The 20,061-nt window shown below is 41.3% G+C and overlaps 1 protein-coding gene across 1 annotated transcript in view; it reads right to left on the minus strand.

Annotated features, from left to right (window-relative positions):
- The window catches only part of MAP4 (microtubule associated protein 4), a 172,719-nt gene that overhangs the window by 74,803 nt on the left and 77,855 nt on the right, over positions 1 to 20,061 (minus strand). Inside the window, 1 exon segment of the mRNA XM_055135293.1 lies at positions 16,084 to 16,152. Coding sequence (XP_054991268.1) covers positions 16,084 to 16,152 — 69 coding nt within the window.

Raw genomic sequence — 20,061 nt, forward strand, 5'->3', positions numbered from 1 at the left:
GAGAGACAGAATAGTAGGCTGGATATATCTGCCTTGTATATGCCTGACCACATGGTTACCGAGTACTACTGCGTACAACTTTGATGGTCCTCAAGCATCATCAAGGTGAAGTAACACATTTCTAGAACAGAGTATGAACCATCAGGCCCTCATAGCTGAGCCAAGAATTGCTTGGCATGATCCTGGAGCCCCCTGCACACTGCTTGTAAGGTTTCCCTTCCCATCCCCCCAAAAATACTGCTTTCTTTTCCCATATGAGGCCCAAAATTAAAGAAATTACTACTCAGAGAAAAATGCTAGTGAAGAGCAAGGTAGGAAGCATAACAGATTGCTTAAGCAAATTTTATATCAGAAGAAACTTAAGCAATGGGACTACAAGATGGTGCAAGTGGCTAGAACGTCTGACACCCAACAGTAAAGTCATTTCAGTTCCTGGTGCCAGTACCTGTGCTGACTGCAATTCTGGCAGCACTGTTGTTTATACCTGGCAGCTTTTCTGTCTGAGGTCCTTGGCATAATAAGTGTATCTGGCAACACTTGGTGCTTATACACACCAAAACCAAAGGGTGAGACCCCAAGGGAACATTAGAGCAAACCCAGGTAAGCACTACAAGAGGTACACAAGTACCACAACTAAAGAGTATGAGCCACAACAGCATTATAGCTGAGCATGCAAGCACAGGAACCAAATGAGTAACCCTAGAACACCATAACTAAACATGGGCACATCACACAATGTGTGTGTACATGTGCGTGTGTGTGTGTGTGTGTATGTGTGTGTGTGAGAAAGAGAGAGAGAGAGAACCATTCATTGCAACAACTCATAGAGAACTGTTACAATAAGATGGTCCACTGCCTAATACTAAACAAAAAAAAAAAAGTCAACATTAGATACTTAGAGGACTGGGGCTGAAGTGATAGTACAGAGGGTAGGGCATTTGCCTTGCACGCAGCCGACATGAGTTCCAATTCCCAGCATCCCATATCCTTGAGCACTGCCAGGAGTAAGTCCTAAGTGCAGAGCCAGGAATAACCCCTGTGCATCGCTGGGTGTGACCCAAAAAGAAAAAAATAATTTAAAAAGATATTTATAGGACTAAGTATATTTTGCATGCAGGAGAACTGGGCCCGATCCCCAGCAATGCACAATCACCTGAACTCTGCCAGGACTAGTCCCTGAGTACCTCTGGATATGACAGGAGGGAGGGAAGGAGGGAGGGAGGAAGGAAGGAAGGAAGGAAGGAAGGAAGGAAGGAAGGAAGGAAGGAAGGAAGGAAGGAAGGAAGGAAGGAAGGAAGGAAGGAAGGAAGGAAGGAAGGAAGGAAAGAAGGAAGGAAGGAAGGAAGGAAGGAGAGAAAGCTATTATGTACTAGAAAAAAATCTTACTGTTCTAATAACAGATAATACAAACTTTATTATGAAAAATAAAAATCCTTAACCACAGAGTCATATTTAGGTTATTAGGATGTTAGAAAAGGAAACAGAAAATCACTGTAAACTTAACATTATAGGGATATGAGAGTAATGCAAGAGAAATGCCTAATACCACAAATAAATTTAAAATTGCTCATCCCATCCCTTATGTGCTACACATAGCAAAAGATTTGTAGGCAAAACTCCTGAAATGCGGGGCTGGAGCGATAGCACAGCGGGTAGGGCATTTGCCTTGCACGAGGCTGACCCGGGTTCAAATCCCAGCATCCAATATGGTCCCCTGAGCACCGCCAGGAGTAATTCCTGAGTGCAGAGCCAGGAGTAACCCCTGTGAATGGCCAGGTGTGACCCAAAAAGAAAAAAAAAAAAAGTCCTGAAATGCTTTTGAAATAAGAGGATAGGCAAGAAGAAGAAATGTCCCTCCTACGCCAGTAGGAATCTGTACATCTCACCTGCAACTGGGTCAACACCTCCATCAGTGCGTTCTCCTACCCACCACCCCTCACCAGCTTCCCTCAACCATTCCGTGGGAGCAAAACATCACTGCCAATTTAGGACAGCTTCTTCTCTTAGCATTCGGGTTGTGTGTGTGACACATTTTTTAAACTCTATGTTGAACAAGATTATCTGCTCAAGTGTTATTCATAGTAGCTACTGAGCCCCTATAATGCTGGGCACAGCAGTGACCAAAAAAAAAAAAAAAAGCCTCTTCAGATGGGAAAAGTCAAACCAATTGTACAAATTATAAAATGACAGGCACCATGAAGAAAATCAAAGCAGATAAAAAAAATACAAAAGAGGAAGGGGTCCAATATATATTTTTTAAAGTCTCACAGAGGCTGGAGAGATAGTATTTCAGTTAAGCATATGACACCCCCATATGGTACCCCTAGCACTGCCAGGAGGGCTTCCTGAGCACGGAGTCAGGAGTAAGCCATGAGCACAATCAGTGTGGCACAAAATGAAAAAACAAGCGAAAAAAAAAAAGTCTTTTTTTGGGGGGGCGGAGGGAGGGTTGAATCACACTGAGTTTTTCAGGGACTACTCCCAGCTCAGAGCTCAAGAGTTGCTCCTGCTGGTGCTTGAGGGGCCATTTGGTCTAAGAGATTAAATCAAGATTGAGAATGAATCTGCTAAAAAACCCAGGTATGCAGGACAGTGCCTGAAAACTCCAGGCATCATAGGGTCAGGAATGGGCCACCTACTCCCATCTGTCTGCCTTTCTCATTTCCTGGCAGTCACACCAAGGAACTACCTCTGGGCATCATTTAAGATCATCAATGGCCATGATTCAGAAACTTACAAAAAAATCTCAGAAGAGAGCAATACACAGATATGCCTTCAGTCCCCAAATACTTAAAATTTTTAGAATTCCAGGAGTGCGCAGTCACTTTCACAGCCATGTGACACCTCATACTATTCATGCAAGCAATACAAAATAAATTATTTAGCATCTGCCTAAGGGGCAGGCTGGGATGGTGGTGGGAAAATTCAAAGTAATGGTGATAGGAAGGTGCAATGGTTGTGGGATTGGTGTTGAAATATTGAATGTAAACAATTATTGTAAACATTATGAGAAAATAAAAAAAATTTGTTTGTTTTTTTGCTTTTTGGGTCACACCCAGCAATGCACACAGGTCTCTGCTGGCTCATTCACTCATTCACTCATGAATCCATGAATTCCTCCTGGCAGTGCTCTGGGGATGCTGGTAATCGAACCCGGGTCGGCTGTGTGCAAGGCAAACGCCCTAACCACTGTGTTATCGCTCCAGCCCCCTAAATTTTTTTTAATTAGAAAAAGGTAATGAGTTCATGCCTACTTCAATCTGCCTAATCAGTGGCTAAGTAAATAGCAGTACTCCAGTGTTTAAAAAAAAAAAAGTTAGATACATACAAGACAAGGGAATTGAAAAGGGCTCTCAGTGGTGCTAGGTGGGAGGGTAGATCATACAATGCTGGGGGCTGAATCCAAGACTCCCACAAGCAAAGCAGTATCTGAATACCTTGAGCTACTTCTCCTGTTTCCACTTTCCAACCTTTTAAGGTTCACCTTTTGTTTTGTTTTGTTTTGTGTCACACCCAGCAATGCACAGGGGTTACTCCTGGCTCATGCACTCAGGAATTACTCCTGGTGGTGCTCGGGGGACCATAAGGGATGCTGGGAATCGAACCTGGGTCAGCCGCATGCAAGGCAAATGCCCTACCTGAAGTACTATCGCTCCAGCCCCTTAAGGTTCATCTTTTACTTCAACTATGGCTGGTGCATCCAAATGCATGTAGGCATGATTTGACAGTAGTTCATTTCAACCAAATATGTTTCCTGCCATCTCTTAATGCCAGAGACAAGACTATCTTGCAGCCTGATAAGCTGCAAGTACAAACCAATCAAATAGACAATTAATTGAGAGATGGCAGATACAATCAATATTGCTATCCAATTCGTATTCTGAGTGGAAAAGTCTGAGTCTACAGATTCCCTCGAATGTTCACTCTGTCCATGGAAGTAATTAAGTGAAAAATACTTCTATGTAGGACCCTTGAAATGGTGCTGGGGCTTATAAATGGTCAGAAATCATGTTTGGTACTTTACATGTGGTAAGTACCAAAGCTGGGGAGGAGAGTGAGGAGGAGATGTAGAGGGGTGACAAGCACCAAAACAAAAATATGGACACAAGGACAGGAAATTCGACCCTGGGAAGCATATGTTCAAGCCCCACAGTGAACCTTGGTGAGCACTAGAAGTGTGACTCTCAATGAGCATTATGTGCAAGTACCACGCCAAAGAGTGCAAACTTCAACTTCATTGAGCACCTCCGATGAGTGTACAAGTTCCACAACCTGATGTGCAAATCCATGTGCAAGTGGCACCGTAGCCGAGTGGGGTGTGTGTGTGTGTGTGTGTGTGTGTGCGTGTGTGTGAGTGAGAGAGAGAGAGAGAGAGAGGGATGGGGGGAGAGAGAGAGGGATGGGGGGAGAGAGAGAGAGAGAGAGAGAGAGAGAGAGAGAGAGAGACCCCAGCCCCTTATCATAACAAGATCATCAACCAAAGTCTTAAAAAACGAAAAGAAATACTCCATTACACTTGCTTTGCTTCTTTGTCAATTTCTTTCCCCGTTTCCCACCTTGGATTACTGGAATCACTTCTCAAAAGAAATGACCTACATGCAGAACCAGAGAGATAGTATAGTAGTTAAGGGGCTTGGCCTTGCATGCAGTTAAACCTGGTTCAATCCCCAGCACAGTATTGGGCCCCTAGCACTGCCACACACAACCCATAAGCACAGAGCCAAAAGTAGCCTTAAACACTTTCCGGTGTGGCCCAACACCACCAAAAAAAGAGTAACAAAAACAATACCTACATGCAAAGTCCTTGCCTCAGCATGGACTGCCACCACACTTAGTATGCAAGAACATCCGCTGTGATGTGACATACTGTAGTATAGAATAGCTAAGACACTCCAACATTGTAGATGTACTTTTCTGATAACAATTCATCTTTTAGTAAGCTAGGAAGATGGCTCAGGAGCTAGAGACACATTTGTATGTAGATGCCCTGGGTTCAATTTCTGGTACCCCACAGTCACCCAGCACCACTTAAGAGTGGGTCCTAACCACTCTAAGTTACAGCCAAGAGCCTAAGAGAATCCATTATTTTGGTTACTCAATTTTTTCTGATGTAATAAAGAGCATAGGATTTATCAGACTAGGTTCAATTCCAAAATCTATTAAACTCAACTTCTTCAAAAGAAGAATGAATTTACTGTTAAAGACACTCAAAAAAAGTTTTACAAATTCTTTTTTTTTTCTCTTCAAAAATGTTTTATTAAAGCACCATGATTTACAAAGCTCATAGTTGAGTTTTAGACATACAGTATTGCAACACTGATGCCACCGTCAGCCTCAACTTCCCTCCACCAGTGTCCCCAGGCCCCATCCCATATCCCCCTTTCTAACTCACCCTCCCTTCAGACTACCCTCTTGACAGGGATCTTTCTAAGCTTGGTTAAGATTGGGTCTCTTGATTTCAGTGTGGTTGACTCTGTCGTTTGGATATTTAGCTCCATTAATCTTTTTTTCCTTCTTTTTGGGTCACACCCGGCCTTGGACAGGGCTTACTCAGGAATTCTCCTAGCTCAGGAATGCTCAGGGGACCATATGGGAAGCTGGGAATCGAACCCCGATCGTCTGTGTGCAAGGCAAATGCCCTGCCCGCTATGCTATCGCTCCAGCCCCACTCCATCATTCTTTTTTTTTTTTTATTTTTTTTCCCCTGATATGTTTCTTTATTTATTTATTTTTTTTTAAATTTATTTATTTTTAATTAGAGAATCACCGTGAGGGTACAGTTACAGATTTATACACTTTTGTGCTTATACTTCCCTCATACAAAGTTTGGGAACCCATCCCTTCACCAGTGCCCATTCTCCACCACCCGTAAACCCAGTGTCCCTCCCACCCTCCCCAAACCCATCTCCCCCCCACCCCACCCTGCCACTGTGGCAAGGCATTCCCTTCTGTTTTCTCTCTCTAATTAGCTGTTGTGGTTTGCAATAAAGGTGTTGAGTGGCCGCTGTGCTCAGTCTCTAGCCCTCATTCAGCCCGCAACTCCCTTCCCCCACATGGCCTTCGACTACAATGTAGTAAGTTTTACAAATTCTAATATGCAATACAAATGCTAGTTATCCTCACTATTTATTTTTATATTTTAAATTTTTCTGCTTTTTTGGGCCACACCCGGCAATGCACAGGGGTTACTCCTGGCTCATGCACTCAGGAATTACTCCTGGAGGTGCTAAGAGGACCGTATGGAATGCTGGGAATTGAACCTGGGTCGGCCATGTGCAAGGCAATCGCCCTACCCACTGTGCTATCGCTCCAGCCCAGTTATCCTCATTATTAACGAGACATCTGAGAGAAAATTCTGTCCAAGTCTAGATTTAGATGAAATCCAAGAACACCTCAGAGCAGCTCTGTGCGTGAATTGGTGGTAGTTCTCTGATTTAAAAATCCTTGAGAAGGTGAGATGGAAAAATAAAGGGAAGTGGTAGAATATAGCTAAAAGAGTTAGAGTGCACGCCTGGTATGCACAGACAGAATGCTGGGCTCAATCCTCAGAACCAGGCCTTCCAAACACCACTGGGTATATAGCCACAGTGGACATTAGCATCTCTCCTCCTACAGCCAACTTCTCAAAAAAGAAAATATCCTGCATCTACATATGATTTGGAGGCATAGTGTGAAGCTTTATTTTATAAAGAAAAGCAAACCTGATCAACAAATGGTTGAAAGTGTATCAGCTTCACTTAGCCTCAGGAAGACACTATTCTGTCTTATTCAATTAAAAAAAAATTCCTAGAGAAGTGGAAATCAAAGGGCTCATAGCAAAATAAAATGCTTTACTTAGATAAAGGATCTTAATCACTGCCCTGGAAGTGATTCCAAAAACTGGTTTCATGAACTGCCTAAACACCCTAGAAATGAATGTAACATGCTGTGTTAATGGGCACATGTAGATTTTTCTGATAAGTATTCTTTACCAGAAAATCGGGAACAATAACAAACTTTAAGAAACATTAAGTGTTGGTATTTTGCTTATTTGTCTCCAACATCCAACATATATCTGAAAAAGGAAAGAACCAAAGCTGTGTTTCCAGGATCCTGTGAGGGGAGGGGTGGGTAGTAAGGAATATTAATTGCATCTGGGAACACAGTGTGCTGTTTTATGTTTGGACTTCAATTGTGAATTACAATGCTATTTTGAGGGTGGTTATAATAGCTACTCAGTAACTCTGACATTACAATTTTCTGAAAAGATTTCACATTTTAATGCTTCAGACTTTCTCTAGTGCTAAATCCCTTGTACTTTATCTACTCACTTCTAACAAAACAGTGTACTGTTTCACCCTGGGAATGACCTGAAGGACTGCTATCAAATCATTTTCGGAACAGTTATCACAATAACCTACTCTGACCATGAAGAAAATTAGGGGTAACACTGCCATTTACAGAGCACTTTAGAATACTGTATCAAGCCCCAAGTAGTATAAATACAGTAATTTGCCCCTATGACAAATATTTAATTTGTGGTTAAGTCTTTACTATAAAGAAAAGAACATCATATAAAACAGGATAGCCCAGTTTTACATGTGACTTGGAAATGAAACTAACACTATGCCTGTCATAAATTCTATAAATTTGACCAGAATCCTCCCTAGTCTCTCAATACCAAGGTAACAAAAGGGGAAAATTCAACCATAAGCACATTTCATCTCACTCCCTCTGTCCCTGGTGACACCCAGAAGAGCTCTGGGCTTAGCAATCATTCCTGATGGTGCTCAGGAATCGCAGGTAGTGCCGGGATAAAACCAGGTGGGCCACAGGCAAGGCAAGCACCTTACTGGCTGTACTATCTCTCTGATCCCTTCAATTCACATTTCTTAAATAAATATGTAAGATCCAAGCACTGCCCCAATCACTGAAAGCTTAATCCTGAGGTTCCTTTAAGTTAGGTTTATGAGTTATTCTTTATAGTGTTTTTGTTTGGGGAACCCACTCAACTGTGGTCAGAAAATTTAGGATTCCAAACTGAGGTTTTGCCACATTCAAGGAAAGTGCCATGTTCACTGTACCATCTCTCTGACCTCACTTTATACTTTAAATTTGATTGTTTCAGGGACTAGAAAAAATTTTAAAATGCTTCTGCTTCAATCTTAAGAATAGGGACTGCAGTGAATAGGCTGTTTGCCTTGCATGCAGCTGACCCGGATTCGATCCACAGCATCCCATATGGTCCAATGTCCCACAGACGCAATCCCTGAGTACAGAGCAAGGAGTACGCCCTGAGCACAATTGGGTGTGGCCAAAAAACAAACAAATCTTAAAATAAATGACTGTGCTCTCTTTATAAAGAAACATGGAGCTTCTGGTTGCTTAACAAAAGCTTAATGAAAATAAAAGCTCATGCTTTTATTTTCGGGAGGTGCATGACAGGCATGTGTTACTACACAGAACCTTTTGAGCCATTTCATTGGCCCTTATTGAGTTTGTTCGGGAATTTTTGTTTGTGTGTTTGTTTTTAATTAAATCACTGCGAGATACATATTGAGTTTTTCTTAATAAACCCATCACTCCACCAGTATATTTCCCACCACCAATATCCCCTGAATCCCTCCTGCCACTCCCCACACCACCAGCCTGTGTTCTCTCTCTCTCTCTCTCTCTCTCTCTCTCTCTCTCTCTCTCTCTCTCTCTCTCTCTCTCTCTGTGCTCATGCTGACCTTTATGACCTTCCACGCCTACCTCACCCCACCAGCCTGTGTTCTCTCTCTCCTCTCCTCCTCTCTCTCTCTCTCTCTCCCTCCCTCCCTCCCTCCCTTCTTCCCTCTCTCTCTCTTTCTCTGTGTGCTCATGCTGACCTTTATGACCTTCCACGCCTATCTCACCCTGGCTATGTTGAGGGGGCCTGCAAGTGATACCTGCTGACACCTGCTCTTCAGCTGAAGAATGCCAGGCTCTTTTGGCAGACCCTCACCACTAACCTTGACAAGCTCCCTGAGGTGGCAAGTGCCAGATGTTCCAGGCCACAGAATAGGGCTTCTCATTTCTACCCAACTTCTTTGTCCCATTTGTCCCTCCTCAAAAAAATGGGATGCACTCTACCTCAGCTCATTGGGCAGACTGAGTTGACCCCCTCTCCCCACTTTCCATGGAAACCCAGAAGCCAAATTGCAATAAAAAAGCTTGAGTTCTGGGGTTCAATCACAAAGAAAGAAAGAAAGAAAGAAAGAAAGAAAGAAAGAAAGAAAGAAAGAAAGAAAGAAAGAAAGAAAGAAAGAAAGAAAGAAAGAAAGGAAGGAAGGAAGGAAGGAAGGAAGGAAGGAAGGAAGGAAGGAAGGAAGGGAGAAAGGGAGAAAGGAGGGAGGGAGGGAGGAGGGAGGGAGGGAAAGGAAGGAGAGAATGAGAGAGAGGGAGAGGGAAGGAGAAAGGCAGAAAGGAAGGAGGAAGGAAGAGAAAAGAAGAACAAGCTAAATTAAAAAGTCCTTTATACCATGAAAAATACATCAGGAATAGAACCTTTCCTTCTTCTTTTTTTTTTTGCTTTTTTTGGGTCACACCTGGCGATGCACAGAGGTTACTCCTGGCTTTGCACTCAGGAATTACTTCTGAGGGTGCTCAGGGGACCATATGGGATGCTGGGAATCGAACCCGGGTCAGCCGCATGCAAGGCAAACGCCCTATCCGCTATGTTATCACTCCAGCCCTGGGAATAGAACCTTTTCAATGTCCTATAAGTCAATATATCATATTTTCAAATATACATACTGCAAAGAAATCCAACTTAAAATGTTTATGGAATTAAATATTCAGTTAAATTCTTTCTTAAATAGAGTATACCAGAAATTATCAAATAATGAAGTAATAAATTAATTTTTATAAATATAACAAGTTTCATTTGATAACTCAGAAATGTAGAAAAACTGCAAATATAACTTGGGGCAGGGAGACCCTCTCAACAGTGCTCAGGTGATCCAAGAACTGCTCCCAGTGATATTTAGCCTGGCTCTGAAGTCAATGCTCCAGCCAACAATGATGTGCTGCTCCCATCCCACAGTACCAGAGCTACCACAGCTACCAGAGCCCTCTCTGGCAATGCTCACAGGTGACCAGGCATATGTCTGACAGTAGTGGGGGGCCATGCGGTACCAGAGATAAAATGCAAGGCCTGAAAAACGCTTGACAGATGCTCTACCACTTGAGTAACAACCCTACACCTGTAAATATGACTTTTATTGGGATAAACTAAAAATAAATGTATTAGAAGGCATCTATTAATAATTGATATGCTGAGGAAACTGCTTTGGAATCATTATATTGCCACTCTGCCAAATGTCTTTCACCAGATGCTATAAAATATCAAATAGTTGCTTGGCCTGCTTAATCCCTTCTCATATTCTAAATGAATGGAAGTTTATTCTCTGAGAGAAAGCAAAGTGGTGAAAAGGAGATAGCTCAAAGGGCTGGAGTACACTCTTCGCACAGGGAGCACCAGTTTCAATCTCTGGCACAACATGATCCTGCAAGTACAACACCAAGATTGGCTCTCAACACTAAGGTGTAGCCCCCAAGCCCCAAAATAATGTAAATGAAAGTGTGTCGGGCCCAAAATAAGCAGCAATGCAATTACAGCATTATTATGGGTGGGGTTAGAAACTTTGTTAGACTAGTAACGCATGCCTCAATAATCTTTATTTAGTCATATTATAATTCAGTAATTAAGGTCTCAGTCAAAATTCAGTCAGTAAGGTGATAATGTCAGATGTTTATTAGTATTGTTTATTTAGCACAGTGATCACATTAAAATGTCCCAAAATACAAACTATTTAACTCTAATGTCACAAAAATTACACTTAGTTGCAAGAACAAAATTATAAAAATATTCTGTAAGAAAAAGTTCTACATTTTCAACACTGGGGGAAAAAATAGAGAGAAAGGAAGATTGCATATAAGAAACATTACATTTCAACAGAGAAAGCTACACAAATATGGTTGGTTCATCAGTGAGTAAGTTACTGGGCTACTCAGGTATGAACAGCATGGCAATAGAGCATTTCTCTATAACTCTCTACTTCATATGAAACCATGTATGAAACATTAAAATATTTCTTTCAAAATGAAACAATCAAGGTAAACACATACCAAATTTTAGCTGGTTGTTAGTACAAAAATTTAGACAATCTCATAAAACTAAAAGAACCAATAAAATTGTTTCAAACAAAAATAAACTTAAGAAAATGGAAATAAAGGTGGAAGAAATCAACATCTACAATGAAGTGTGACTGTGTGCCTTTGAGACTTGTATCCAGGTTTCTCCACCTGTTACTTAGGTAAGCTGCAGTGACTAAGAAGATGTAGTGTTACAGAGGTGAAGGAAAGATGTCAAATATGATTTGTCAAAGTTAGCGTGACTGGGTTTGGAAACGTTCCTGCCCCAACCCCCTCCTAAAAAGACACAAAAAGATGAAAACAATAATACATACAAAGTAAAAAGTGATATTTTATGTGATGATATGTTGACCTATAGTAAAAACTTTCATCTCATTGCTTAGAAGGCAAGCAAAGGCTCTTTTAAATACGTGCATCCCTTATATTTTCTCTCTAGAATCCATGAAAGGACTCCTTGGCAGAGAAACCAGTTCTTATGACCAGAAGAGGAAATGTTTCTGAAATCCCAAAAGACACTGCAAATACTCAGTTTAAATTTTTCAGAATACACTATCATCTCAAAAGTAATTTTGTATCAGACGATATCAAAGTTCAAAATCTCAAAATCTTCTCCAGGACATGCTGCCATTTGCTTATTTTGATCTCAAGTAATCAGTAACTTAGGAAAACCTACATAATTAGTAAGAGAAATGAATTTCACATTACAGATCTTAAACCAGAACTTCTCTAAGATTTCCAAACACAGCTCATGTTTTAGTCTACTTCTGATAATCCAAGTTTATCATTTGAAACTTTCCAGTTATTTATTCCAAAGACTCCAGGATTTTTTTTTTTTTAAGCTACTAGACTGGGGAAATTAGGGACATGAGTTAAGAAAGTCCCACTGAGATTATCCTAAACTTTAGGAATGTTCATAAACTTTACAAGTTCAAGGACTTGACACAAGATCTTCACGCATGATCCACCAACTGCAACCACTGAGCATGCTCTCCAAGACTCTTGCAGAGCTGAAAAGGCTACAATCCTGAATAGTCTGAATATCAATCAGACCATCATTTCATTAGAAACCTGATCATTTCACTATCTGAATCAACATCCCAGTAACTAGGATTTCATTTTCTTTAACTTTCTATTCTTATGTGGCAATTCATGATTGAGAAAGCAATTCTTAATCAAAATTTAAAATTTGAGATAATTAACAGCATTATTAAATTTCCAGGGAAATCTAAAAATAGATAATAATTTCACAGTAAAAATAATTTCAGCCCAAAATGCAAATAATGACTTGAGCTTGTGAGCTACTCAATCAGAAAATTTTACACTAAAATAGCTAATATTCATATTTCAATGAGGTGGAGAGAAACATGGTTAACCTAAAGATTACCCTACCCAAAGAGCAAGCTCACAGAGGGAGGGAGAAAGGAGAGGAAAGGAGGGGCTCACTGCAGTTCTGGTGGACTCAATCCCTTTATGAAAGCACATGTTCTTGTTTGTTATTATAATATCCTTGGGTTCATGTTGAAGAACTGAAATTCAAACAAAAAGGTCAACTAAAAATGTTCAACAAAAAGAAAAATGTGAGATGAACTAAGTGATAAAATAAATTTTTAAAAAAGGACCAAAAAAAAAAAAAGACAAATGATCTTTATAAGAATACTAAAAGTAAAAAGAATTCAGCTTGTACTTTGTGCTCACAAAGGGAAAGGAGGTTCCATCAGGCCCTGCAGGGCACAAGAAGCAGGTGGTTTGCTCAGGCATCAGCAGAAATGGACCCCGAAGAACTATACTCAGCTTCTTCTATATGGTGTCCAAGTAGGGAAAGCAAAGCTCTGCAAAATGCTGAGGTTTTAGAAGTATTACGGTGCTTAGGAAAGATCACTGGTCTGGAGTTGCAGCAGCCCCAGTGTTGAGAGACACGCTAGGCTTCTAGGAGAAGAAAAATAGAAAGGAAAGAAGAGTAGGAAAGGGAAGGAAAGGGTGGAAAAGCACAGATTATTAGTAAACAGTAGGTTCAACACAGTGAGTTGCTCATAAATCCTTTATATACAATCAATGAAGCTTAGTCAGCTCCTATGTCTGGTTCTGAAGGAACCAGAAATGGGAACTTGCAAAGTGGCACCAAAATACATGTTCCAGTTAGGGATAGCCAAATGATAACAAAAACACAACATGGTCCAAAAACATGCACTCTTTACCTTTCCCTCCTTCTCCCACTTCCCAATTCCAACGAGATGGACAAGTTTTTAGTAAAATATCTTAACATGGTTAAGAAGTCAAATTCAGAATGTAAACATCTCCCCAGATATGCATAATACATTCTACCTGTGAGTACGAAACCACAAGTAGAAAGACATGTTTTCATGATGCCTCTAGGGCAGCAGTTCACAATATGGTAGTTAGTCGCCAAGAACTAAAAGTCTAGAAATAGGGTGAGGCTGCATGTTCTTCCCATGCACCCACCACCACTCTGAACTGTTAAGATGCAGCAGTGAGGGCTAGAGAGATAGTCAGGGATTATGTTGCTTGCCTGCAAGCAGCTGATCCCAGTTCAATCCCCTACACTGCATATGGCACCTGGAGCTTAGGTGCCAGGGGTAAGCCCTGAGCAATGCAGGGTTTATGTGTTCTGTTCACCCTCACAGAAAAGAAGATGCAGTGGTGACAAGCAATTGATACGTATAGTTTAAGTCTCTTCTGGGAGGATTTGATATCTTACTGAAGATCTACTCTTGCCTTTCAGAAGTACTTTTCTTTCTGAAAAGATATGGTACCCACAATGTTTTCTTTTTTGTTTGTTTTTGGATCACACCCGGCAATGCTCAGAGTCAGTAGCTCTCTATGCTCAGGGTTACTCCCAGCAGTGTTCAGGTGACCATGCAATGCCAGGGCTCAAATTCAGTCCACCTCCATGCAAAGTGTTCTAGTCCACTGAGCTACCTCTGCTACCCATTCTTTCACCTGGCTAATCAAACCAACCACCTACAGCCATTCCTTCCTCCAAATATTATCTCCAGGTTACAGTTGATCTTAATTTTTTTTCAAAGTTTTGGGAAGGGGATCTCCCAAGTAGTGCTCAGGAGGCTAGGGGATGGGGGACCTGGCTAATTCTTAGATGCACTGAAGCACTGCATCTCGCTGTTCCTTGATTTGCTCGAGCTGGCACCAGTAACGTCTCCATTATGAGACTTATTGTTACTGTTTTCGGCATATCGAATACACCATGGGGAGCTTGCCAGGCTCTGCCGTGTGGGCAGGATACTCTGGCTAGCTTGCTGGGCTCTCCGAAGGGAAAGAGGAATCAAACCCGGGTTGGCCACGTGCAAGGCAAACGCCCTACCCGATATGCTATCACTCCAGTGCCAATTCTTAGATACAGCAGTTTAATGCTCAGACTCTGAGGTGACTGAGCATCCCCAGTGCTGAGAGGGCCTTGAGGGCCATATCTGGCCACGCTGGAAGGACAACTAGGTGTGCTGGCTGCATGGCGATCACCTTAATTCCTGCACTATCTCTCCAGTACTCTTCACCTTTGAAACAGGATGTTTCTGGGCCAGAGATAGCTCAATGATGTAAGCACATGCTTTGCATGCATCGGGTTCCATCCCCAGCACTGTACAGTCCACTGGGCGTGACCCCAAGCACAGAGCCAGGAGTAGCCTACAAATATCACTGGTGTGACCAAACAACAAGAAAGGTGAGGGGCTAGAAGGGGGGAAACCAGGCATATTTCTATAAATGTTTCCTTAAAACCAAATGATTAGGCAACCATATTCAAAGCAAGCACGCGCGCGCGCGCACACACACACACACACACATCTAAGATTATCAAGAAATACAAAAATTTCCGTTCATAAACCTGGAAGAAAAGATGGAACTTCTGTTTGATTCCAGATTTTAAAGAGTTCCTAATTTATGAGTTTCTGATAAGGATCAACACTAAGTTAGCACCACTGAATAAAACTAATATTCACAACAAATAAAGCGTAGTTATCAAGAAATCTCAACTACATACAAACATTTTCTAAGGTTATAAAATAAATTTTAAATCCTGGTAGATTACTACTGCTAACAAAAGATTTTAAATTGTTAGAAACCAAAAATTCTATAGTTTCAAGAAAGGCTTTAAAGTTTGAGACACATGTACAAGAAGAGAAACACAGACACAAAACATGTCTAGTGCTTACCTTCCCTGCAGTAGTGACTCAAATGTGATGCCCCAGTTATAAGTACACTCTGCTGCAGCTGACAATGTGCCTGATTATTAGACATCTACTCAATTTAAGTCAACAGTGCAGTGACTCTCACTTCAGCTACCTAAAAAAAGACTCACATAAAAGCACATCCTGTTGAGTCCTACTACTAGAAACATGCACTGCTAGTGCTATTCCTTCAAGAATTCTGCTAATATACAGATACTAGGGCCTGGGGAGTTTTACTAGTTATGAGACAGGAACCCATAGGAACTGTTGATCCTAGTAATGGGGTTAAGAGTCAGATTTCAAAGTAATGGATAAGAAAAAAATAAAGGAAAAACAGAGAGCAAAAGAGAAAAGGGAAGAACTTTTGATGTGTAGTTCACAGGTTTCCAAACACTGAACAAACAGTGCAGTGTGTATTTAGGGAAAAGACCTGCCTAAATAGCTATAGTGGCCAAAGGCTCCTATAAGAAAATTTGATGAGAATCACTATGCATTTATATTTGAAACAATGATTTAGTTTTTACATTAGTATAACAACAACAAATGTTCAAAGGATAGAAAAAAATCGCTCCACTATTGTGTGATTTTATGTCATAGGTGCCAAGTTTAAATATATCTGAACAACAACAACACTCCTAAAAATAATTAATTTGCCTTCAAAAAAAAAATTCTCTTTCAAAGGATAACTCAAGGTGTTTATTGTAAATCAGATATTTGATCCACTTACCTGCATTACCATTCCCTTCTATTCCATGATCACCATTGGCTAGCACTGTTGGTTTAGAAGATGAAGTTCCTGCAACAAACCACAAAAAGTAATTACCCATTGCTAAAGAAAAGTAAACAATTGCTTCATCAAATTTTTGCCATTCTTCACAATGCTGACTTAAAACAAATCAAAATTTAACATCCAACCAAGAAAACCCAGGGGGCTGGAGAGATAGTACACTGGGTACAGTGCTTGCATTGCATGTGGCTGACTGGGGTTCAATCCCAGCATCCCATATGGTCCCCCAAACACCAGTATCCTCGAGCATCACAGGGTTGGCCCCAAAACCAGAAAAAAAAAGAAATAAAATGTAAAAAATTTAAAGACACAGAAACATATTATTTCAGTGCACAAGCTAGCTCCCTGGTCCTTCAATTATTAAAGAAAAAAATCTTTGGGGTTGAGGCCTATGCAGATCCTAATCTGTCTGTGATTTAGTGTTATCTGCTTCATAAAGCATAGTAGAGGGTTTGTCTCACAGAGGGAAGGGGAAATGGATTCTTGGGCCTGGAGCAATAGTATACTGGTAGGGCACTTGCCTTACATGGCAGCACACTCAGGTTCAATCCCCAGCACCCCATATGGCACCCCAAGGCCACTAAGAGTGATCGCTGAGTACAGAACCAGGAGTCAGCCTTGAACACAGCCGGATGTGTCTCCCCTCCCCCCCAAAAAGGGAAGAAAACAATATCCTGATGAGATCTTGACAATGCCAACTACCAATCTGAAGAAATAAAATACTTCCAAAGGCTTTAACTATATTTAATATTTCAGAAATCTATAGCTAGCAAACCTACCCAAACATTTCATACAAATCACACTTCAAGAACCTCAAAAAGAGGGGGGCTGGAGAGAGTGTATCAGGTAAGGAACTTGCATGTCACTGACCCAGGTTCAATCCCTGGCACCATATATGGTTTTTTGAGCACACTAGGAACGATCACTAAGCACAAACCAAGAGTAAGCCCTGAGCACTTCTGGGTGTGTGTTTCTGGGGATGGCTTGACGTCCCATCCCCAAATGAGTTCAGAGAAACATTTTTCAATAAGGTAAGTGAAAATGTAGAATAGCAGTCACAAGAATATAAAATACAAGATTTTACTTTGGACAAACTACACTCTCCAACTTTCTCTCACAAATCCAAGGCAGAAATTATTTATATAAATTAATTGTAAAAAAGTTTAATTTTGTTGGGCTGGAGTGATAGCACAGTGGGTAGGGTGTTTGCCTAGCACGCGCCGACCTGAGTTTGATTTGCAGCATCCCATATGGTCCCTGAGCACTACCAGGAGTAATTCCTGAGTGTACAAGCCAGGAGTAACCCCTGTGCATCGTTAGGTGTGACTCAAGAAAAAAAAAAGTTTAATTTTGCTATTGTGCTATTATCTTCGGAAATTAAGGAAAACCTAAAAACTAATAATAATAAGAGAGAGCATCAATTAACTAGAAAAGAAAGGACTGAAAGATAACAGGCTGTTATTAAATGCCCACTATGTACCAGGCACCAAGCTAAGATTTCACATATTGGTTTAGAACATATTTGGGGATAGCTAACAAATTATCCAGAGATGCCAAATTTGTTCTATTCCATGTTGATGCCAAATGGGATAGAACATATTTGGCATGAATAAATTTCCTTTTACATTTACATAGTAAGTTAAAAATTTATTCTTTCTAGCCTAAGAAAGAAGACATATTTTCAAAAATCTGCCTCATTTGAAAATGCAGATTGCAAAAAAGTAAAATGCAGATTATAGGAAAACACAAATTATAAAGTTAATACCATCTTTTAGCTAAGAAAGCTACAAAATCTTTATGGGGGGAGGGTATCACACCCAGAGATGCTCAGGGGTTACTCCTGGCTCAGGAAATCACTCCTACAGGTGCTTGGGGGAACATATAGGATGCTGGGGACTGAACCTAGGTCGGTCTGTGTGCAGGGCAAGTGACCTAGGTGATCCCTAGCATCCCATATGGTCACCTGAGCACTGCCAAGGGTGACGATCCCTGACAGCAGAACCAGGAATAACCCCTCAGCACTGCAAGGTGTGGCCCCCAAATAAAACTGGCAATCTCATATACCACTGGGAGACTAAAAAGTGGAAATACTTTTATATGACAAAGATTTGACATTCTATGAAATTTTGAAATGCTAATTTAACTTAATTCACTTCAGGTGTGTAGTTCACAAAATACAGAAGGCTTGAGATAAACAGTTCAAAGAGCTGCAGCAGATGCTTTGCATAAAGTTGCTCCAGGTATAATCCCTGGCATTGCATGGTCTTATGATCTCAAAGCATGGCTAGAGGGGCTGGAGCAAAAGCACAGCGGGTAGGGCGTTTGCTTCCCATATGGTCCCCTGAGCATCGCCAGGGGTGATTCCTGAGTGCCCCTGTGCATCGCCAGGTGTGACCCAAAAAGGGAAAAGGAAAAAAAAAAGCATGGCTAGATATGACCCAAAACCAAACAAAAACCACAGAAAAAAATGAGGGGCTAGATTAAGTCCAAATAGCTCAACATTAGGACCCTTCAGTATATGGAGCCAATTATACTTGACGTTACTGGTGCCCGCTCGAACAAATTGATGAGCAACAGGATGACAGTGATCACAGTGAATAAAATAAGATGGAAAGATTGTACATAGCAGGTAGGGTTCTTGCAGCTGACTCCAGGTTGATGCAGCATCCCATATGGTCCCCTGAGCACCGCCAAGAGTGATCTGAATATTGTTGGATATGCGCCCCCCCCCAAAAAAAAAAGGTTGTTTCAAAGAATAAAGATCTAGAGGCAGGACAGTATAGCAGCTAGGGTACTTGCCTTGCAGCTGACATGGGTTTGATGATCCCCAGCACCCAATATGATCCTCCTAGCCCCACCAGGAGTGATCCTGAGGGCAGAGCCAGGAGTTAAGCCCTTCCCACCACTGCGTGATGCCCCCCTACAAAAAGAAATAAAGATCTAGGAATCAAAAATGAGAAAATCCTGTATTATGAGAAATTATGAGAGACATCTAAGAAAATAAGAGCAAGTAGTCCCAAACTGAAGAAATATGGCCATAGTGGCCAAGGATATCAGAACTCCAAGGCACTCCTAAAACTGCAGATAGCAGGGATGATGGGGACACTATTACAAGTTTCCAGGTCCATCACCACTTTCTCCACACTTTTCTGCCCCCATTCCACAATTGTCAGCTCTGTGTAGGTCAGACATGAAAGAGATTCCATGCCACCAAGATGTGATCCCAGGGGCTGCATGTGTGTGTGGCCTCTCCACAGCTGCATGAACGTGACTCCAGATACCAGCTAAATTTTTCAGCATGGGCAGCTTCTCACAGAATGTCTCCAGACTGAGAACTAAGCTGTGGCCCCATGCCTGCCCACAGATGGGGTTTACAAGCTTGCAATGATCCAATACCTGGAAGAAATCTCCCTGGACTTAGTTGCTAAATTACAGAAATCCAAAACTGCGCGGTCACTACTGCGGCCGGGCAACCTTATATCCCTTCACAACAGGTCTGATTCTAGTGGGGTACTCCTAACAATAATAGTGAGAGGTTTGTGTTGAAATATTGAATGTAACCAAAATAAATAGAAAGTGAAGTGAAATTTATCAGTTACCGGAGGGGGGGGGCGCGCAAGATGGGAGGTGTACTTTTTTTTTTTGGTGGTGGGATATGGGCACTGGTGAAGGGATGGTTGTTTCAGCATTGTATAACTGAGACTTAAGCCTGAAAGCATTGTAATTTTCCACATGGCAATTCAATTTAAAAAAAAAAATTATTAAAAAAAAAGAAAAAGAAAAGAAGAGATTCCTCTTTGGCAAAAGAGGAAGCTAATTCACTGAGTGGCTGGCAATACCCTGGAGTGGAAATTCAATCACAACTTATCTGCAGCTCTGTCTCACTGCTGATACACACAGGTGGTAGGAAATGTCATG

This window comes from Sorex araneus, chromosome 4, assembly GCF_027595985.1.
Source record: "Sorex araneus isolate mSorAra2 chromosome 4, mSorAra2.pri, whole genome shotgun sequence".
NCBI lineage: Eukaryota > Metazoa > Chordata > Mammalia > Eulipotyphla > Soricidae > Sorex > Sorex araneus.